Raw genomic sequence first — 23,619 nt, 5'->3', positions numbered from 1 at the left:
GCCGGAGGGGAAAAACTAATGAAGAATTGTCCATACCCTCTCCCAAACTAATCGCTCATTAGATCCGCTCTTTCGCCCTCAACTCAATGGATGTCATGTCATCACGGTCGGTGTCACCTATGTTGCTTATGAGGTCTTTTGACATCTTACAGTTCTCAGATACATTTTCCACGTTCTCGTTGGAACGGTGAAAGAGCAGTTTAAGAGTGACCGAGATCAATAGTCGAAAAAGCAATCTGATGTGGAGTCTATCATAGTGCATTGTGGGGCTCAGTAAGTAATACGAGTCACGTTGGAAACAAAACTCCTTTAAAGAAAATCTTGTGTACACCAGAGCCTTACACTAGAAAACAGGAGTGCGCACTGGGAATGACCGCAGCTACACATGCAACAAACACTGCCTTTGAAACAAAGTACTATGGTTGAGAAATAACCTTTAGTACTGGCACGTTATTAGAAATGGGAATTGAAAACACCAGTGAATGATAGTATTTGGACTTTTCCACTTAGTCGTGTTCCCTTTATTTGTCTTCCAGGAATAGTAGAACATTTCGAAAGAGACCTTGGTACTGAAATTGCACAGGTTTAAATAAGGAAGCCTTGCTTGAAAAGTAGCTCAAGCAAATAGAGAGTAGAGTAGAGTAGGATGTTGTGGATTAACAGTACACAAAGCATTTTGTACTTAGGTGGGATACAAAAGCATGATCAAGTCAATAATGCTTCAAGCCTGGTTCTATAGAAAATCGCACCCTCTCCAAACCGAATCTTGCAATTCTGCACTTCCTTGTAAGAGTTATTTGAAAATACATACACAACCAGAGGTTCCACCTAAGCAACACATGGTGGAGGGCCCCGACATGGGAAGACAACCCTTTTAAATCGACACAAATGGTTTTAGTGAAGGTCTCTTACCTAGATAAGAGCCTGCATTTCACTGATAAGCCATGGTATCCTTTGATTGCATATTCCTTCTTAGTCGGGCCACTTTCTCAGCAACTATGGATTAATTCTAGGTCAAAAATTATCATCATGAGATGTTGTCCACCTCAAGCACTAAACACAGGCTTCACCTAGGTCAATTGTCAGAACCAGACAGGAGCATGAAGCCAACCACACTACGGACAAGATAATGTGGGTTCTTAAGACCAATCAAAACAAAACTTCAACACACCGTTTCTAAGGAGAGGCACAACGAGGAAACACCACCCAACAAAGAGGGATAGAATCTGAAGTTTTTCATGCATTCTGCGTAATAATAAACTGACCTCGTCATAAGCACCGGGACGCTGTACGTGCCCCCTCTCCCCTCCCCCCCCCCACCCCCCAGCACAGCAGGGGAAACAGCCCAGCACGGAAGGGGTTAAACAAAATAATGAAAGTGTAATTTACCTGTAATATTTTCGGCTTGTAGCTGTAGATTCACATACTGTGCACAGAACGGTCATCAAGTGTTGTGCTAGAACATTGCAAGATGCTTTTTTATGAGCAATTTTGGTTTGGAGGTGACTTGTGATAGCTTCCCTGAAACACAATGTTCCAAAACAGCCTCTACCTCGGAATGATTTTCCTCCTTAGGTGTTAATGTGGTGATGCAAAGCATTAGGTCTGAACTGGAATAAGAATATATAATATAGTAAATGACCAATTTTTATAATTACCTTATTTACTACTGCATGTTTGCATCCAGGGAGGGGGACAGTGCATATGAATCTACAGCACTACACGCTATAAACAAATTATTACACACAAGTAAGATTTCTATTCGCGGATCACAAAGCGTGCACAGACTACAAGATAGTATTCAATCCCCAAGAGCAGTGACCTGCAAACAATAACGAAGGATGTCTGGAACACTGTTTTAAGCACACTATCAGACCTAGGTTTGTTGTGCATGAAATCTCAAACCATAGTCTTTACTAAATGTGTGGATTGAAGACCAAGTGGAAGATTTGCAGGTGCGTGCTAAGAAATGTTACACAGAAAGTCCATTCTAGCACCTTTCTTACAAGCAGAATATGCCATAAGAGGAATGGTTAATGCACTTTTAGCACAACACACTGAATGCCTCTTACAATCCCCCTTACAAGACCACTTTAGAAATTGCCATTTCTAAGTGTACTTGGGTAAACTAAAATAGTGGCTTGTTTACCTGACAAATTGGGTACGAAATATATGAAACATTGTGCCACTTAACTTAAAAAAAATATACACACACACACACAGTCCTTTCCGCAAGCCACTGTGACCAAAAAAAAGGCAGTTCAATCTTATCATTACATGAAAAGCAGAAACTACTTTGGGCAAAAAAGAAAGGTGTTTGCTAAAGATAACCATTTATGGACCAAGTTAAAAGGCTCTTCAACTAAAAGGTTGTAGTGCACTTACACTACACAAGAAAACCTTCCCTGAAAGAAACTGTAGTAGGTAAAAATAAGGGGCTCAAAAGACAGTACCATAAGTTGAGTAAGGATGATGTTGGGATTGGTGGAAGTATCGTGGCTGTTACCTTTCTTAAGCCTTCCATAAAGTTTGTGATAACCGAAATCTTAAAGAAGGCCTGATGTTGGTTATGCAAATAAACAGCTATGGCTACCAAGTGTACACATACTCAAGAGTATACGAGCATTATATTCTTTATATGTAATAAGTATAAGTTTGCACTGTGACCATTAAAGGTTGTTTAAATTATAGCAATAAAGGAAAAACCTTTTCCATTTTGCAGCATTACATTCTTGAAGGTAGGTTTGCTAGGGTCAGAGAAAATGCATTAATACTTTTAAAAGTTCTTAGGAGGCAAACTTGCAATGTCCGAGGCAAACTTGCAATGTCCAAGCCCAACTCTAGATGATAAGTGTGTGTACAACATGTGATCTCCATAAACACATGCTGGAAGCGCGATTGCCACAATTTAATTTAAGGCAAATGGGTAAAACAGTGTCAAGAAGCTTTCATTTCACAAATATTTTACTGATCCTCTAAAAATGTCGAACTGAGATCCAATCTACTCTACTAGTAATTATTTCTTACTTTCTATCAAAATAGGAGAATACAAGCAAAGCTCCAATAGTCTATTTACACATGCAAAAAACTTAACTGGTAAAATAACAAAAACAGTTAAGGATAAAATACACCATATACCTCTTTGAATATTGTCCTGCATCACCAGGTCTCCCCTCATCCTTCGGATTACCATAAAGTGAACTTATTGTTGGTGAGGTTTTGCTGAGGGGGGCCTTCTTAGGAGGGCTCATGCCAGATGTATTGTGGTCGAATGGACTCTGTCGCGACAGTGCCCGGAATGAGGAACCGCTCGGTGGAGCACCTCCCTGTGGTGAAGGGGGGCTTTTCTGCAAGGGATTTGGGCGAGGAGAGCGCCTCACCACCACAGACTGAACTGAGCTCTTTAGGGTGGGTGCTCGTTCGGGACTATGTTGTGCAATTGGACTTGTGTCATATGAAATATCCTGCCAATCTTTGGAGGTTTCGGCTTTGGAATTTGGTTCACCACCACCAGACAAAGAAGTCTCCTTCGAATCATCCTCTCCTGTAGTTTGAAGAGATGCTCGCTTGTCTTTGGACCTAGTTTTCTTTTCCTTCCTGGACTTGCGTTTGGATGATTCCACTATGCTGGGATTAGAAGAGGAGGATTTGGATGAAGAAGACCGTCGAGATCTGTCAGAGGACGATTTGTCAGAATTTCTTGAATGACTTCTAGACCTTGGAGAAGGAGATCGTCTCTTCGGGGTTCTAGAGCGGGACCGGCCCCGACGAGGGCTGTAGGGCTATATATATATATATATATATATATATATATATATATATATATATATATATCTCCTGATCCAAGGTTTACCCGACTGGTAGGACGCACTCTGGCACCAGTTATGTACCTCCAGGCTTTTATTAGGTTTGCTTACAGTCCGGCACACCTGAATGGACTGCTCTAACACGTCTTAAGGCACTGGTTACAGGATTGAGCATGCAACCGCGCATTGAGGCCCATTTGGAGGCTGGTAAATTTTATCAGCAGATGTACCCGCGCAAACCATTGGTGAAATTAAGGACAGTGACACTACAAACCCTATAATGCTCTACATTAAGACATGGAAGAGTGCTCCAGAGAGGTGTAAAAGGGGTGTGGCCTCTGACCACCTCTCTGTGGCGCTAACTGGAGGTACATTGTGGGCTAGTTGGCCGGCTTTTGAAAAAATGTTGTTCTTTAGAAGGGGGGCTGTGTGACCCCCCTTCCTTTCCTATTCTTTGGGCCCTGCGGACCCCATCCCCCAGGGCCTAACCCCTAATTTCCCAATATTTTTTTTTAAACAGAAGGGGGCTGCGTGGCCCCCCTCCAGAGGCCATTGTCTGCAACGGGAACCCCATCCCCCGGCGCATGGCATTATATATATATATTTTTATTATAATTTCAAAGGCGGGGGGCTGCGTGGCCCCCCTCCTGAGGCTTCCGTTAGCCCCGGGGACCCAATCCCCTGGGTTCTGCCTAGTTTTATTTGTTATTTTATTGGGGAGAGGGGCCACGTGCCCCCCTCCTGGGCCACTTCTGGCCCCGGGAACCCCATCCCCAGGGCGTCCCTCTCCTTTGGGGACTGTGGGGGGGAGCCCCAAAGCCCCCATGGTCCCTGTCGGCTCTCTGCCTCCTGCTGGTGCCGGCATTGCTTCTCCACATGGGGAGCTGCTAACATGCTACTCCCCGTGTGGAAAAGCAGTCTGCTTTGCTTCATTGAAGCAAGACCAGATTTCTCTGCCCTCGCTTCAAATAAGCAAAGCAGAGTTTGCTATCGTAGGTCTGGAGCCATAGCAAACAGCAGTGTCCCGGGGGTGGGCACCTCGGCATACGGCAGGAGCCAGCCCTGGGGGGGTGGCGGTCTCCAGGGCCATCACGGGCTCCAGAAGGGGGGCTGCGCGGCCCCCTCCCTTCAATTACAAAACCCCGGGGAGGTTGTTGTCCCCGGGGCTTGGACCCCCAAATTTGCATTTTAGTGCCCCGGGGAGGTGGCGGTCCTTGTGGCATGTGAGGGCGGCTCAAGCCCCCCACACAGGTATATATATTTTTTTAAAACAAGCCCCAGGGATGGCGGTCCCCGGAGCTGCGCGGGGCCTTGTGTCCCGTAAGTAATTAATGAAAGCCCTGGGGGTGGCTGTCATCCGGGCTTGGGAGGATCTTGGAGGCCCCACCGCACATTTAAAAATTAGCCCCAGGGAGTGGCGGTCCCGGGGCAGTGAGGGGGGATTTTTTTCACTGCCCGCGGGACCTGCCCCACCCGGGGGCTTCAATACAATGAAGCCCAGGAGCCGGCGTTTCGTTTTTTTTAATTTTCTCTGCCGGAATTGCACATGCAGTGTGAATTCAGCTGATTTTTTTTTTTTTTTAAGAAAATGCTTTTTTGGCCCTGGGGGTCCTTGTGGGACCCCCTGAGCAGGCCTAGCGGTCAGGGTTTTTCTACCCTGCCCAAGTTTCTTGTTCTTTTTCTCTTATCTTGTGACTCGGTTCTACCGAGTCACAAGATGGCTGCCAACACTTCCTGGTTTGGAGTGTTGACAGCCAATTAGAATAAAGCTCGTGGTCGGGAGGGTCCGCAGATCCACCGTGACTCTATATATCAAAACTTTTATTTTTTTATTTTCTCAGCAATTAATGAACGGATTTAGACCATAAAAAAAGGGCGCTTTCTGAACCAAGCACTACATTTTTGCCAAATTTGGTGTAATTCCGTTCAGCAGTTCGGGCTGTAGCCGTGTCTAAAGTTTACTATGGAAAATAACATGGAAAACACATGTTTTGGTGCCCCTCTTTTTCCTCGGCCCCTGCTTGCTGAATCACCCCAATACTTTCAGGATAGGAGCTGACCGGAACGCTCCACGAGTTTTGAAAATTTTGCGAAGATTCGTCATCCGGCGCCAAAGTTATTGGGAAAACAAAAAAAACACTTTTCCTATGGCAACTAGGTCCTAACTATAACTACCTACTGGCGACCGCCAGTAGGTAATACATATGTGTATATATATATGTCCAGTTTTTAATAAATACACATACATATTTATGTTAATATATGTGTATATACTTATTTGCGGGTTTATCTACTGGCTATATTGAACGCAGTTTATATGAACCTCCAATGATGGATTTTAAAAACACAATACGATACATATGTGAGAACGGTTCCTGGTCTGTTTGTGATGCAATTTACCATTCCATCTGTCTTTATAGCATGCTGGGAGATGTAGTGTTCTGATTTATTTAAATATTGTCACTACAACTAACAGATTGTAACATATGATACATGTTATGGCAAAGGACATCACACATGGAGTTCAGCAACCTGGCATGTATATATGTTAGTGATACTTTTTTTTAAATACGTGTAAAAAATGTAGTGTGTATATTTATATGTTTTATATGTGACACATTTTCACTATGTGAATGTATACATTAATCATTAAAATGTTTAAAAGTATGTTTTTCCTTTAATGTTGCATCCCCCAAACACCACATATGGGCCCCACAATAGTAAGAATACACCAGCTCACAGTGTTCCATCCATTTCCTGACCTGGCCACCATGCAGGAAACGGACATCATACAGAAATACAGACTAAACCACCAAACGATAATGGATTTGCGGAGTCAGCTGGAGCCTCAATTACAGCCTCGAAATCAAACCCCAACAGCAATAACAACACTTGCGAAAACTATGACTGTTCTTTATTTTGCCACAACTGGTTAATTTCAAAATACAAGTGGAGACTAAAATGGGATGTCTCAAGCTACTCTCAGTGTTGAGCTACAGTAATTCCTGTCAGTGATGATGGCCCACAGAAATAGCTTTATCCAATTATCTATGAATGATGCAGAAATCAAAAATATTAAGGCAGAGTTATATGGTTTTTGTGGAATGCCACCTGTGATTGGGTCAATTGATGGAACAAACATTGCTTTGGCCCCAACACACTACGGAGATCCAATGTACTACAATAGGAAACAAAATACATTTTTAATTAATGTACAAATAATGTGCCTTCCAGATCTTTACATCACACCTGTGTGTGTGCTAGTTTTCCTGGCTCTACCCATGATTCTTTTGTGCTCCACAATAGCAGCATACATCAGCAAATGACTCAATGTATCAATATGAGGGCCTGGCTTGGTTGTAAGTAGTATTATAAAAGTTAATAATGCAATAAATATGTTTATGGGATTCCAGTTATTTTTTTTGAATTATGATGACTGTAACTTTGTATGGCTATGTTTTTAGGTGCTTATCCTAACTAAACAAAGTTGTTGCCACCTCTAAGACACCCAACAACGCAGGGGAAAGTTCACTTCAGTGAGGCACATGGTAGAACTAGGAGCAGGTGTTTGGGCTCCTGAAAGCAAGATTATGTTGCCTTGATAAATCTGGAGGAGCCCTCCTCTAGCCAGTGGATAAGGTGTGTCACATCACAATGTAATGTTGTATGCTGTAAAGCATTGCCTATTGGTGAAACAACCCTTTCATTCCCGATGATGATTACAATGAGGAGGCCCAGGGTAATGTTACGGATTTATCAAATGAAGATGACAGTGGTGATATAGAAGGGAATTATCTAAGACAAGATTTCACACATAACTTCTTCTCATAATGGTAAGTACAATGATGTAACATTATTTCCTTTTTCTGACACTATTTCCTAACAGTTGAAAGACATATTTTAGGACTAATGTGTATTATTGATTATGTAGAAATAAGCATAAACTTCTTTTCAAAATTGTTTTTTACCAGGTCACAACGGAATCATGGGTGAATCGAAATATGGAATGTACACAATTTGTATCCTACTTTGGTATTTTGTATTCTGGTTGGCTCAAACTTCTCATCACTAGTGAAACCATTGCAATGTTTGTTCTCATTAATGGCTTGTAAGGATGTATTTACAGAGTAAATGAAATGTAGCAACTATGTAAATATCATTTGTATATACAAGGAGTGTAAAATAAAACCTTTTGTTTCTATATGTAATAAACATAGATCTCACCTCAACACCATGATTGTTTGTGCTCTTGTGTTTTTCTAAGGTGACAACTAATTATATGAATTTTAAAAGTATGTTTGTTATAAATCTATTTTTGTTTTAAATATATTCCGTTGTGACATTAGAAATTGAAAAAGTGATAAGGTATATTCACATACACATATTATTATTATTGAGATGTTATGTGTGTCCAAATATTCTATGTGACTCTAGGCTACATTTAATGTAATATGCCATTCGGGATTATATGAAGAAATGATCGTGTTGCCTATCAGTTGCTTACATATGTAGATTACACTGTAGCTCTTAAAACTAAACATTTCGTCAAGAAGTGGGTTAATGCAATCTCAACACCAATAAAAAAAATGAGGCACAAACCAAACATGGATGACAGATAAAAAATAATTTATTAGGTGCATTTGTTAAAAGTGATATCTATGCATTTTGTCAGAAGGATAATAAATGCAACACTTGGAAAAGCAAACATATTTTACAGACACAGAATTAACATGTCAGGTGAACTTGATATGTAGGGTTGGATAGTTCTTGCACCTCTTGTTCGTGATCTTGTTGGACTCCTCCTTCACTGGTCAAGCTGATGGATCCTTCCTGATAAGGACTGATGTATCCACAGTTGCTGAGTGTGAGGTGACTCCTGAGTTTGCAGGGCCTCCCGTTCTATGTAGAAGTCTGGTGGACTGTTGGCTGATATAGAAGGTCCACCGAAAGGGATAGATGACTCTCTTAAAGCTCTGCATATGTCCTTAAAACCATCCCAGACCACCGCAGAAATGGTACGTAATATAGACATCTGTCTCTACATGAGGTCATTCTGATCCCTCAGCAATTGGTTTTGCTCCTCCAGGAGGTCATTATTTTCGTTTGCAAGACCTACGACCTTGCCCATCTGGTCTTGATGTCTGGGGCAGCTCCAATGATGCTGTGGCCCATAGTCTGAAGAAAACTATGAGCTTCAGTGGTCTCACACAGGTCTCCAAATGATGCTCTACCCCCACTACTGTGTGGCCTTTGAAATGCATGTCCAAAGCAGTTGATCCTACATCAACTGCAGAAGTAGTTGTTATTGACAAAAAAAGAGGCAGGACAGGGGTGAACACATAGAGAGCTGTCAGCACTATAGGCTGTTGAAGTGAGGCAGGGACAACATGGTATTTGTTTAACGAATTGCCATAAGGGTCACCATAGCAGCCTGCCTAGACACACTTGACAGACCAGGCTGCTCCTCACTCTGATGTGGACCAGTAGGAGTTGATTCTACGCCGACAGGCTCTGCAGGAGTGGAGTTGTGCAACAGCATTTCTTTCTGTGTCCTGGATTTCATCTTTGGCTGATGGTCTACAATGTTAAATAATAACAAATGTTTAGTGACACAAAAATAGATTAATATATTATACAACGTTTATATGTATACTTGAATGACATATGTATTAAAAAAAAATATAAATGGGGCAGCTCTTACTCTTATACTAAAAATAAAAATCCTTACTGTGATCCTAAGGTAAGTTGGAGACCAGATTTCTGTAGTCATTACATGACATCAAAGTACTGTGTGATTGATGATGAGGTTGCTCAACGCAAAGACTACATACACTTAATAATTTTTGAAGCTGGCTATTGTTATACAGTCACAGTTGTAAGTCATTAGATTAAATGTGCTGTACTATGCGTTGACATAGTCACAGTTCTAAACCTAACCTCACTTTATTACACGAAACATGCCTTTAAATTAGTATAAACTACATGCCACTGCAGCAATAAATGTTGGAGTTAAGACACACAGTGATGTACAGAGTACACATCGCAAAGTGTGAAATAATAGGGAAATGTTACAGTGCCTTTGGTTAGAGGGGTTAGAACAGTTGGGGTATATATGTATTGAAGGATATCATAGTTGTTTAGCTTTGCTCTTACTACTACGTATGCATTGATATACGTGTTTCTTTATATACATGTACCTTAACCTCATGGGAAATGTAGCCAAAGGTTACTGCCACTATTGAAGAAGCAGGGAACTGCAGTTGAGAATGCTGTAGCAGAACCAAATCACCTGTGTTACATAAATGCTCATACTTTTTTCATATTTGGTCAAACAAATGTTTATGTGTTTTTGCCGAACCACATGTAGTGCTTGACTAAATGGGGTGTCTGATTTTAATGTCAATGGGATTAAACACTAAGGGGCTTATTTACAAGAAATTGGTTTAGAGCAGCGCCGCAAGACTTCTTGCTGCGCTGTCCTATGTCAATTTAAAAGCGCAAGAATGCACCGTATGTACAACAAACAGTACATTCCTGTCCTTTCAACCAGCACTGGTACACATTTTGTAGTCGTGTGCTAACGCAGGCACCCTTGCACCATGGTGCAAGTGTGTCTGGGTTGTTGGCAAGATTGTTTTTGTGCAGGAAGGCGCACCTGCTGCACAAAAACAATCCGAAGAAGCGTTTTCCTCTTTCTATGTGTGCTGCAGAATGCAGCACACAAAGAAAGAGGAAAAACAAAGGGAAATTAAAACATTCCTCCTTGTTACACCTGTTCTGGGGAGGCGCAAGGTTATGATGCATTCCCAGATTCATGCCATGTTGTAAATCTGGGAATGTGTCAAAATCCATTGCCGTTGTGTGGGAACACCCACCACAACACCTATGGAATGCCTCCTTGTCTCAGAGTAAGGCCACCGTGGTAGGTCAGTCAGTCAGTCAAAATACTTTATTTCGATAAATCAATATCATAAAAAGACAATAATACTATACAAAATGTACCTATACTGCAATACATAAAATATACAAGATAAAATCACAATTAGTTATACACAGTAAAAAGTATATCAAAAGTTTAAAAATTTCCTCTAAAAATTCATAAAAATGAGGTCATGTTAAAAAAGAATACAAAACATCATACATCATAGGTACCCACAACTCATTTTCATTGTGTAAACATTATCTTTGTGTAAACATAAAACTCGATTACAACCAGGTACAATTCAACATTTAGGAGTTATTAATTGCGTTCCTGATCTTAATCCTAACAGCACCCACTAGAAAGCTGGCAACGTGGAACATGATCCTAGGGGTCTGCAATAATTGTAAAAACAGAAGAGCTGGCCTGACTTGAATAAACCCAGCCTCCTTTAGAATGGGGATCAGAAATTTCGCCCTTAATGCCGTGTAATGACCACAGAACATCAAAAAATGCATTGTGTTCTGTGTGGAAAAATTATCACAAGAACACGGCATTGCATTTTCAGGGGTACTCCCATTTGGAAAATAACCAAGGTTCAAATGAATCAGATTAAATCGAAATCGAGTTAGGAGAAACCTATGATGCGGTCGATTTACAATTTTTAAATACATTTCGGGACCTTCTTGGGTAGATATAATGATGTTAGCCCTCACAGTAGGTTTTTTTAGTTCCATTTGATCTCTCTCTAGAGTTAGTATTTCACCCATTGCTCCCTTAGTTTGTGAAATATCCTTTGATGTTATCAACTCTGGTGAGAAAAAAAGCTCTGGTCTCCCTAATTTGACAAAACTATTTTTAATATATGCCAACCACTGAAATTTGTTATATCTATCTAACTGTAAACAGTCTTTCAGAATAATGTGGTTTAGGGGAATTTCCTTGTTCAACCATATCTTCAGCCATACTAATAGAGGGGCCATTTTTATCAGATCTGAAATAAAACCTACTCCAAGTTCAGTGTGAGTTGTATATGACGGGGTAGACTGTGGCAATTAGACAATTCTCACAACCTGAGTTACACTGAAAAAGAGTACCTTTTATGTCAAGTTTAAATAGGCTTAGTAAGCCGCCCTTCGCTCTACCTGCGGCACTACTAGTTGCTGGGATGCAAAAATGACTGTAACCATCCAACGAAAAGCTATTAGGCTGATCCCAAGTCTCTTGTAGGACAATAATGTCAAAAGATTTTAGTGAATTAATCCACACATCATTTCCAGCCTTAGCCTTAATCCCGGCAATATTCCATGTTGCAATTCTAAAGGTAGGTGATGGGGGCTGAGAATTAATTCTAGGTTCAATTGGGAGTCAATCATTTTCCTCCAGAGAGGATAGGGGAGCATAACGATTGGATTGTGATAGGGCTTGATCAAATTGATTGTACGGGCTAGCCAACTGATAACAGTAAGGATCCAGAGTATTTGGGGGTTGATAAACATTTGGCGCATGACATGCAACTCCCCGCCTATTTACGGAGACAGAAAACTTGGGTTGGTCAGGTTGTGAAGACTGGGTGTTAATTAGGTGGTTATAGAAAAACCCAAGAGGCCGTGCGCATACGATGTTATCCGCTATAGGTAATGAGGCTGCTCTAAGTAGGACTGTAAGAAAAACAACAGGTGATGGACAGAATGCAGAACAATGTCATACATTCACCCCAGTACAGAGATCTGGGCCTAAATCCATCGTTTTTTTTGCTCACCATGCCTTTCCAGTTTGAACCCAGCTATATGCAAATCAGTCTTGACCCTGTGCCCCATGGGAACAGTCCAGCCTGAACTGCCAAGCCAGGTCCTCCCTGGACTGGAAACAAGCGTCCAAGGACCGGTTTCAGGCTTTCAGCCCTCATCAGCCTGGATAGCTTGATTCCAGTGGCATGGAGAGCACGGGACTCACGTCTGAGCATACCCGTCCCACTCGGGGTGACAAAAGCAAAAACAACAGGTGATGGACAGAATGCAGAACAATGTCATACATTCACCCCAGTACAGAGATCTGGGCCTAAATCCATCGTTTTTTTGCTCACCATGCCTTTCCAGTTTGAGCCCAGCTATATGCAAATCAGTCTTGACCCTGTGCCCCATGGGAACAGTCCAGCCCGAACTGCCAAGCCAGGTCCTCCCTGGACTGGAAACAAGCATAAAAAGGACCGGTTTCGGGCTTTCAGCCCTCATCAGCCTGGATAGCTTGATTCCAGTGGCATGGAGAGCACGGGACTCACGTCTGAGCATACCCGTCCCACTCGGGGTGACAAAAGCAAAAACAACAGGTGATGGACAGAATGCAGAACAATGTCATACATTCACCCCAGCACAGAGATCTGGGCCTAAATCCATCGTTTTTTTGCTCACCATGCCTTTCCAGTTTGAGCTCAGCTATATGCAAATCAGTCTTGACCCTGTGCCCCATGGGAACAGTCCAGCCCGAACTGCCAAGCCAGGTCCTCCCTGGACTAAAAACAAGCATCCAAGGACCGGTTTTGGGCTTTCAGCCCTCATCAGCCTGGATAGCTTGATTCCAGTGGCATGGAGAGCACGGGACTCACGTCTGAGCATACCCGTCCCACTCGGGGTGACAAAAGCAAAAACAACAGGTGATGGACAGAATGCAGAACAATGTCATACATTCACCCCAGTACAGAGATCTGGGCCTAAATCCATAGTTTTTTTGCTCACCATGCCTTTCCAGTTTGAACCCAGCTATATGCAAATCAGTCTTGACCCTGTGCCCCATGGGAACAGTCCAGCCCGAACTGCCAAGCCAGGTCCTCCCTGGACTGGAAACAAGCATCCAAAGACCGGTTTCGGGCTTTCAGCCTTCATCAGCCTGGCTGAAGACGACTGGAATGCCAGAAACCGGTCCTCGGAAGCTTGTTTCCGGTCCAGGGAAGGCATGTCTTGGCAGTTCGGGCTGGACTGTTCCCATGAGGCACAGGGTCAGACTGATTTGCATATAGCCATGTCTGAACTGGGGTGGCAGAGTGGGCTAAAGAACGGTGATGGATCAAACCCAGGTCTTTTGACTGGGTGTGAGTGTTTGATTGGTTCAGATGCTCCGTCCATCACCACCCCCTTTTGTACCGCTTTTGGCCGCCATAAGTATGGCAGGGTATGCTCAGACGTGAGTCCCTTGCTCACTTTGCCACTGGATTCAAGCAAGCCGGGCTGAAGACGGCTGGAATGCCAGAAACCGGTCCTTGGAAGCTTGTTTCCGGTCCAGGGAAGGTATGGCTTGGCAGTTCGGGCTGGACTGTTCCCATGAGGCACAGGGTCAGACTGATTTGCATATAGCCATGTCTGAACTGGGGTGGCAGAGTGGGCTAAAGAACGGTGATGGATCAAACCCAGATCTTTTGACTGGGTGTGAGTGTTTGATTGGTTCAGATGCTCCGTCCATCACCACCCCCTTTTGTACCGCTTTTGGCCGCCATAAGTGTGGCAGGGTATGCTCAGACGTGAGTCCCTTGCTCACTTTGCCACTGGATTCAAGCAAGCCGGGCTGAAGACGGCTGGAATGCCAGAAACCGGTCCTCGGAAGCTTGTTTCCGGTCCAGGGAAGGCATGGCTTGGCAGTTCGGGCTGGACTGTTCCCATGAGGCACAGGGTCAGACTGATTTGCATATAGCCATGTCTGAACTGGGGTGGCAGAGTGGGCTAAAGAAGGGTGATGGATCAAACCCAGATCTTTTGACTGGGTGTGAGTGTTTGATTGGTTCAGATGCTCCGTCCATCACCACCCCCTTTTGTACCGCTTTTGGCCGTCATACGTGTGGCAGGGTATGCCCAGACGTGATTCCCGTGCTCACTTTGCCACTGGATTCAAGCAAGCCGGGCTGAAGACGGCTGGGATGCCAGAAACCGGTCCTCGGAAGCTTGTTTCCGGTCCAGGGGAGGCATGGCTTGGCAGTTCGGGCTGGACTATTCCCATGAGGCACAGGGTCAGACTGATTTGCATATAGCCATGTCTGAACTGGGGTGGCAGAGTGGGCTAAAGAACGGTGATGGATCAAACCCAGATCGTTTGACTGGGTGTGAGTGTGTGATTGGTTCAGATGCTCCGTCCATCACCACCCCCCTTTTGTACCGCTTTTGGCCGCCATAAGTGTGGCAGGGTATGCTCAGACGTGAGTCCCTTGCTCACTTTGCCACTGGATTCAAGCAAGCCGGGCTGAAGAAGGCTGGAATGCCAGAAAACGGTCCTCGGAAGCTTGTTTCCGGTCCAGGGAAGGCATGGCTTGGCAGTTCGGGCTGGACTGTTCCCATGAGGCACAGGGTCAGACTGATTTGCATATAGCCATGTCTGAACTGGGGTGGCAGAGTGGGCTAAAGAACGGTGATGGATCAAACCCAGATCTTTTGACTGGGTGTGAGTGTTTGATTGGTTCAGATGCTCCGTCCACCACCACCCCCTTTTGTACCGCTAAGTAGGACTGTGGCAACATGTTGCGGATGCTTAAAGTTTATAATAATACAGTCCCCCCAATATCCTTCCTAGATTTACCTAGCTGACTCTTCGTGTAGAAATTATATCATTTGAAAAGGCAAATGGAAAGCCACAATTCCTATTCAACCACGCTAATGATTTATTTTTTAGGGCCGCATGTGTTTCTAGCCTAGAGTCAGTAAGATAAGAATCAACCTCAGGGACATTTGTTAATACAACTGTGTATGGAACACACTCCGGGGGGAGATTAACTGTAGGTCTTCTTTTAGGCACATTTCTCCCTCCAGTGTTCCCCCCTGCTATTATATTCTGGCAGCCCGGATTCGATGGAGATGGTTGAGTTACTGGTGCTAAGAGTGGAAGTGATATAGGGACTGATGCCATTGGTGGTTGAGTAACTGATAAAGTTTGCGTAGTGTCTATGGTCCTATTCCCCCCTTTACAGGAACTACCTACAGACCCCATTACATTATTGCCAACATTGGCACACTTGTGTGTTTTGGTCAGGGTTATGTGTGAGTTTAGAAGACCCCCTAATCTAGAAACCTCTCATGTAACCTGATCTAATTTTACTACAAGAGGTTTAATCATAAGTTCGAATTTTGATTCAATAATGCTTGCCAGTAGCTCCATATGAGCAGGGAGCTCAGCATTATTTATGGGTTCAGTTGCACACCCTGAACTAGTAGTTATGGTCCCTGTTTTTTTTTATTTCCTAAGCACTGCCCACTTTACAGGTGCCTTCCTACATGCCCTCACAACTCTTCGTTTAGGCGATGGGGCAGGCGAAGGCCTAGGAGAGGGAGTCGGGGTCAAACACCGGGTAGATTTGTCTAATTCTTCCCGCTCTTCCTGTATCACTACTGAGGATATATCCTTGATAGTAATTGCAATCGGATCTTCATTACAACTATCCGCTGGGACTGGGGAAACTGGAGGGGATTTCGGGCTTGTAGGTGAGGCCGTGGGGCTTACCCTATTTAAAGAAAGTCGCCTTTCTTTGTTAATTTTACTAACCACCTTGACTAGATAGTTATCCATTGTCCTGGTCTCAGTCGATGCTTTTGCCGACTTAAGTTTCGACATTTTAGGAATACTGAGGCACTTCAAAATTTATACCACAGGAACTGTTGTAGCAAGAAAAAGTCACCCAGAAACTACTTCTACATCAAGTGCATCACAAAGGGACCACACTGCATAAAGGTTAAAAACTTTAGAGTATATATCTCACAGAATAGAAGGGTCCGGAAGAAATGGAGCCAAAGTCCATGGCCCAGCCCGGCCTCTTCTGGCCTCTGATGGCCGCAGACGGCCCCGCCCTTGTCCCGGGCTTCTCCCGGCGCGCGCCCACGCGCGTCCCGCGGGATGAGGGACCGAAGTTGCCTTTATGCGCCTCCTGGCGCTGCTCAGGGCGTCACTGGTCGTGGGAGGGACCCGGCGGAGCCAAGCCCGGCCGGGGAGCAGGCGGAGCAAGGCCCGGCCCTTTGCTGCTGGTGCTGCGGCGGAGCAAAGCCCGGCCTCGATGAACGCTGGAACCGTTGGTGAGACAACCCCACTTGACTCTGCACCGGCGCTGCCTTTATGCACCTCCTGGCGCTGCTCAGGGCGTCACTGGTGGTGGGAGGGACCCGGCGGAGCCAAGCCCGGCCGGGTAGCAGGCAGAGCAAGGCCCGGCCCTTTGCTGCTGGTGTTGCGGCGGAGCAAAGCCCGGCCTCGATGAACGCTGGAACCGTTGGTGAGACAACCCAACGGTAGGTCATTTTCCTTGTGGTTCATGTGTAGCTTGTGCTTCCACCATTACCAGCAGAGAGGTACAGCTCAGGACGGACTGGGTATGGACTCTAAAAGTACATACAAACTGCAACACCAAAAACTGTGTCTATCACATCACCTGTCCATGTGAAAAACAGTATGTAGGAATGACCACACGTCCCATTAAACTAAGAATTAACAAACATCGCAGTACTATTCGCTGCAAAAAGTGCAACACAAAAATGAGTATACACTTCCTGACTAGGGGTCACACACCAGATGACCTATGCTGGATCATACTAGAAACACATTGTTAGACCTGTCAGCCCTAGGGTAGTCTTTCCCTGTTTTTTTCGCCCTTGCCTCATTTTTTCCACCCTCTTTTTCGTTGGCCTTAGGTCTCCGAGCGCCTTCCCATTGCTAATCAATGCTAAGGTGCAGGTGCTCTCTTCTTCGAACATGGCTGCCACAGGCCCCAGCTACTGCGGAGTGGTCTTTTTAATAGCACCCTAGTAGCCATGAGCTGACTGGGACCCTTAAACATTGTTGCAAAGCGCGCCCATAGAAACTTAAGATCTCTGAGGCGGAAGCCGGAGGTGGTGTGACTCGTTTTTATAAACTGCTTATCTTGTGTTGTTTTCATACTTTAAAACTTTGTATCTTATCCAGAGATCCTCTCTGTATTTTATTTCTCTGCAAGCACCACACAAACAGCGGATCTAGCGCTGTTCCTTGCATCAGATTTCACGGCCGCCATCGCTAGCGCGAGGCCACGCCCACCCGTTAGGCCACGCCCACCCCCCCTCTCCCCAAATGTGCTTCCCACGCAAGCGCAGCGGACGAGCGCAGCGGGAGCGCCGTTTGCGCGCCGAAGGCGCGCCTAAGGCAAGCACGTCTGCGCCCGTCCGTGCCTGGACGGGCCCAGGGACCAGGCAGAATGGAGAACTCATTAGGTACTCCTCCCTTGAACTGCATTCTCTACAGAACACTAGTCTTCCCTCTGTTGATCCGACCACACTCGCTCGCCTCAAGGCTAACAACATCTATCCTTACCATCATATGCTAGAGCCATCCTCCATCTTACCTCAAAGCCCTAACCCTTCCAAGCCTCTCTCCAGTCCCAAGACTATGACCCTCCGCTGTCTTTATCTGAATACCAGATCCCTGGTCAAACACCAACTAGACATCTTTCTACTACTCAAGTCAGACAGACCAGACATACTATTTGTCTCCGAGACATGGCTCACCGCAGACTCCCTACCAGACATCCTCACTGTCCTACCAGCTGACTACTACATCCTGTCAGCAAACAGAAAATCAGGAAAATCTGGAGGTGGCGTCGCCGCCATCATCCACAAAGACCACACGTTCACCACTCTACCCTCTCTAGACTTATCAGAAACTGAAAACTTAGTTCTCAAATCTAACACTGATATAGGAACCATGGTGCTAGCACTGATTTACCGACCGCCTACATCTATGCCCTCCTTCCCAGTCTCCCTGTCTGAGCAATTGGCCGGCTTAGTCGTTGACTACGATAAAGTCATGGTAATAGGAGATCTAAACTATTGGTATAATAGTCTGGAAGCCGGACCTCATGCTACAGAACTTTTTGAGCTCCTCTCTAATCTAAACTTCCGTCAACACGTCTTGATCCCCACCCACGAAAAAGGACATATTTTGGACCACATCTGGTCTCATAATATTCCTACCTCCAGCCCTACGGCCTTACCATGCATATGGTCTGACCACCATCTTCTAAAATTCTCCATTACCTCTCAAGGCAATCCTAAAAATCATGCGCCCTTGGGAGGGTTAGCCAGGAAATGGAGATCTCTAACCCTCCAAGATTTCCTATCCACCCTGACTAACTCTATCCCCCTTCGGCCCCTGATATCAATTCTATGGATAAGGCACACACCGAGTGGCTTCTATCTGCATGCAACGAACATGTTCCCTTAACCAGATTCGCCCGCGCCCGCCGCATGGATGCCCACAGGTGGTTCTCTGTCGATCTAAAAAAACAAAAATTAGAACTTCGCCAACTGGAAAGGAAATGGAGGCATGGCTACCACCAAGAAGATAGAGCATCTTACACAACAGCTCGTACAAATTACAAGAGCGCTATCCTATCTGCCAAAGCAGCCTTTTTCTCTGAAAAAATCTCTAATGCTCAAAATAAATCGAGAGAAATCTTCAGAGTCGTAAATGATCTGTGTAACGACTCTAGAACCTCTTCCTCTCAATCACCATCCCAAATGATGTGCAACCGGCTCAATGATTTCTTTAAGGAGAAGATCGACACCATAAAAAATAGTATTCATACTAACCATGTCATGGTAGACAACCCGGACATTAGCAGTAACTCACACACACTCCAGGAAATCCCCTCCATCGATCCACCCAAATTGCTGGAACTGATGAACCGTGTAAAATCTGGGTCCCCCAATGATCCCTGCCCTCCGCATATACTGAAGGAAGTCTATACCACACTACCTCAAGGCATACTCCCCCTTTTGAACACATCCCTACTACAAGGAATAGTCCCCAACTCATTTAAAGATGCTACTTTAGTCCCTCTTATTAAGAAACAGGGGGCTGATCCCTCCAATCTCTCCAATTACCGCCCCATATCCCTTCTCCCCTATGGCACCAAACTGCTCGAAGCCCATGTTACCATCTGCATATCCAATTTTATAGAAACATCCGACTACCTGGAGCCTAACCAAGCCGGGTTCCGCCAGGCACACTCCACCGAGGCGGTAATCCTCGCTGTCCAGAATACTCTAAGGACCAACGCCGACAATGGAATTCACCAAGCCCTCGTACTCCTCGACCTGTCGGCTGCGTTCGACACGGTGGATCACACCATCTTATTACACCGTGTCGAACAAGCCGGCCTCAACGGCGCAGCCCTTGACTGGATTAAGTCCTTTCTAACGGACAGATCCCAGGCAGTAAAGCTGGAGAACTTTATAGCACCCAAACTCTCCACCTCTTGCGGTGTCCCACAGGGCTCCTCATTATCCCCCCTCCTTTTCAACTTATATCTCAAACCGCTATTGCACTTTCTGAAACACAGAAAAGTCACCATCTACAACTACGCGGACGATTTACAGCTGATATTCCCTTTCAACTCTACGGACTCTACTAAGGAATTCCAAACCACCATGCTGCACATCCAGAGCTGGATGGACCAAAGCCATCTTAAGCTCAACCCAGGAAAGACCGAGCTTGTACTCCCCGGTAACAGCGCTTTAAGCTGGGGCCCCCACTTCTGGCCAGCCTCGATGGGCACCCCTCCCTCCACCTCTCAGTCAGTGAAAAGCCTCGGGGTCACTCTCTGCTCCGACCTCTCATTGAAAACCCAGGTCGGAACAGTGATCTCTTCCTGCTTTTTTCAGTTAAGAAAGATCAAAAAAATAGCTCATTTGCTGACTCATTCTGCTCTCATTCAGGTGGTAATCGCCTTGGTCCTTTCACGACTGGACTTTTCCAACTCCATCTATTTGGGCCTACCCCTCGCCCTCGTTAAACGCATGCAGATTGCTCAAAATCAAGCGGCCAGATTAATATTTAAGAGCACTCGCAGGAAGTCGGCCAAACCCCTGCTAGCCTCCCTCCATTGGCTCCCTATAGCCCAACGGATCACCTTTAAGGTAGGCTGCATAACCTTCAAAGCCCTCTACGGCAAAAGCCCCAAGTTCGTCAATCATCTTATAAATAAATACGAACCGACCCGGGATCTTCGCTCAGCCCACTTGTCCTTTCTCTCGCTGCCCATGTTTAAAAAGAAACGACTAGGTGGATCTTGTTTCGCCTACCTCGCCCCTAAAATTTGGAACTCCTTTCCCCTGTCTATTCGGAACTGCACCAAGCTAGTAGAATTCAGGAGAGCCCTGAAGACCTGGCTATTCAAACAAGCGCACGGTTAGAGCTTTGTTACCATCTGTCTCTTTAGTCACCATCTGTTTCTCAGCGCCATGAAACCCCTGGGTGACCGTGCGCTTAACAAATCCCGAATAAGATAAGATAAGATAAGATAAGAACACCAACCCGCCTTTTTCTCCCATAGCTAGAGTAGGGAAGCTCCTGGAACCTTCCAGAACAGGGGAGGGGTCTGCTTTTGCCGCCTTAGAGTGTAGTCACCTGACCTGGGCATATATAAGGAAAGGAGGGAAACTTTTTAGTCAGTTGGGGCATCACTGACCTGGGGGAACCTACGCAGGAGACTTAGGCGGTAGGGCCTAGACAGGGACCTATACCACTGGGGGTGACAGGGCTTAGGCGCTGCCCACCAAGCTGAGTGAGGAACACTGGACTAGCCCACTGATCTGGCCCGGCGAGAGGGGAACCCAGGGACCATCTGCAGTGACCTGCTGAGACCCTCTGCCCTCCGCCTCCAACTCAACCCCCCTCCAAGAATCTACTTCTAAAGGGCGCAGAAACCATCTAGCGCTGAGAAGACCACTCATCTGTGCCCACAAGGACTACTGGGGATCAACCAGGTACTAGGCTGTGCCATCTCTGCCCCCTTGGTCTTAACCTGTGCCCCTGCGCTGTCCTGCGTCATCTCCCCTGCTAAACTGCCTGGACTGCCTGATAAGCGCTCTCCCTTCTTGGCGCTGGAACACTGACCTGCCTGATTGCTGGGACTGCTACATTGCCTGCATTACCTACCCAGCCCTCTCCTACTGTGCTCCAACTTGTACCCCGGCGCTGTGTCCCCCGAGGCGCCGCAAACGCCATCCTGCTGTGAAGCGCGCTGTGCCTAAAAGCGCCGCCTGACTTACCGCTATAGTGCGGGGGACCCTCTGAGCCTGGCTGCCCCCGCTGTGGCTCAGCACTCTTAGTGGCGCCGGCATCACCATCATCTGCCCCGGCGGCCCCCGGTGCCAGGAGAGGGCCGCCGCCGTGTTGCTGTGATCTGCGCCCGACCCGACTGTGTGGGGTCCCTGCGGCGGTCCCCGGAGCCTTGGGGAAGCCGCCGCAAACTACGACTAGGCCGCACTAGGCCTGGAAGACTCTGCCCGCCTAACGTGACGGAGGCATCAACGGAGACTCCGCCCCCGCCGCACGCTCATTGGGTCTCCGCCGCTGCGCCCCCGCTCCTCATTGGACCCCGGGCTCTGCCCGGCCAAAGGAGGCCTGGGACCGGGAGAGACACCGGCGCGGGGGCTCGAGACGAGCCCAGGAGCCTCCGCCCACCACCACCAGCCCAGCGAGAGCCCCGGGACACTGGAGGGCTCTGGGAAGAGCGAGAGCCCTCCCCCTTTCCCGGAGATCGCCGCAAGGGCCCGAGGGGGGCGAAGAAAAAGGTAAACCCTGCATGAAGGAGGGCGGAAGGCCGGAGGGAGGCCCCGAGTTTGCCCCTCCCTGAGGGAGACTGTGGTTGGGCCCCCTTGGCCCCCGTTGTGCCTGCAGGACTCCTGGAACTGGGCAGGAGTCCTGTATTGAGTGGAGAGCCCTGTAAGAGCATTCGGGGCCTGAACTTAGTAGGGTTAACCCCGTGTTGGGGGGACTGTGTTCAAACCTGCCCCTAGGCAGGTCCCAAGGATAACACTGCTGTGGGCATGTGCTACGTGTGGAGAATGGAGGGCTTATACCTGTTTCTTCCTGACTCTCAATGAAATGTTTACCCCTACACAGTGATAAGTTAATTTCTGCCTAATGCAATGGTTATTTAGGCCTAATGAAATGTTGGCTTCGCCTGATGAGATGTTACCTGATCTTTAATGGAATGTTTTATACTCCTGCCTTCAGTGTTTCCTGAATGCCTTTAGTCACTCAATGAAATGGTTATTGCTGAGTAATGAAACGTTTATTCCTTGAATGAAATGGTTGCTTTACATAAGGAAATGTTTATTCATGTTTTATGAAATGTTTTTCCCCCTGTCTAATGAAATAAGCTTGTGAAAGGATACTGAATTGATTACTGATTACCATGAATGATTACCCTCCTGAACCTCGATCTAGATAAAGCTTAGTGATTTGACTCAACCTAACTGGTGGGGTGTCAGTCATTGTGTGCGCTCACTGGCTCTGTGGATGTGTGTGCTGTATGGTCACTTTATACCTAAGCTTTCAGGTGCCCACCTGCTCACGCCAAGCTACCCCCTGTGGGATTGGAGACCCCAGTTCCTGCACATATCCTAATATGAATAAGCAAGTATTGTTCAGAAAAAAACATCAATGGATCTTTCGCCTTTCCTCCAACACCATTGGGGGGAAAGATGACATTCCTAGGCAAGAGATATAGATACTCCATTCAAAGATTAGACTATATCAGCCCAGGAAAGGACACATGAGATCTTCTTACATTGTGATGTGATTTGAGTTGCTCCACCCTGTCTTCCTCATAAAGAACCAACAGCAGTTCTGGATGAAAACACCTAACGAAGGAAGTAACATTTTGTACTGAACAGTCCACATAGACATTGTTCCAATTGCTAGACCTATTTCCACACTGCAGAACGGAACTACCTGATCATACAAAGCTAATCCTCCTCTTAATCCTCCTATTATCTTGTAAATATCTTGTTACTTTCAGGATGACATGGTATAATACGAATAGAGAGCTGCAAAAACACACATAGAGGGCATTCCTCATCAACGATAATTTAACTGTTTTAATCACTA

The 23,619-nt window shown here is 45.9% G+C and overlaps 1 protein-coding gene across 1 annotated transcript in view; it reads right to left on the bottom strand.

The window, feature by feature from the left end:
* Nucleotides 1–1,456: 1,456 nt before the first annotated feature.
* The window catches only part of LOC144762458 (thyroid hormone receptor-associated protein 3-like), a 32,814-nt gene continuing 10,651 nt past the window's right edge, over nucleotides 1,457–23,619 (bottom strand). The window contains exons 2-3 of the mRNA XM_078647652.1: nucleotides 3,139–3,782; nucleotides 1,457–1,610 (exon numbers count right to left, since the gene is read on the bottom strand). Coding sequence (XP_078503778.1) covers nucleotides 1,457–1,610; nucleotides 3,139–3,782 — 798 coding nt within the window. The remainder of the gene's footprint in view (nucleotides 1,611–3,138; nucleotides 3,783–23,619) is intronic.

Source organism: Lissotriton helveticus, chromosome 6 (genome assembly GCF_964261635.1).
Source record: "Lissotriton helveticus chromosome 6, aLisHel1.1, whole genome shotgun sequence".
NCBI classification, from domain to species: domain Eukaryota; kingdom Metazoa; phylum Chordata; class Amphibia; order Caudata; family Salamandridae; genus Lissotriton; species Lissotriton helveticus.
Note: the sequence above shows the minus strand (reverse complement) of the source record. Positions and strands in the feature narration are given on the sequence as shown.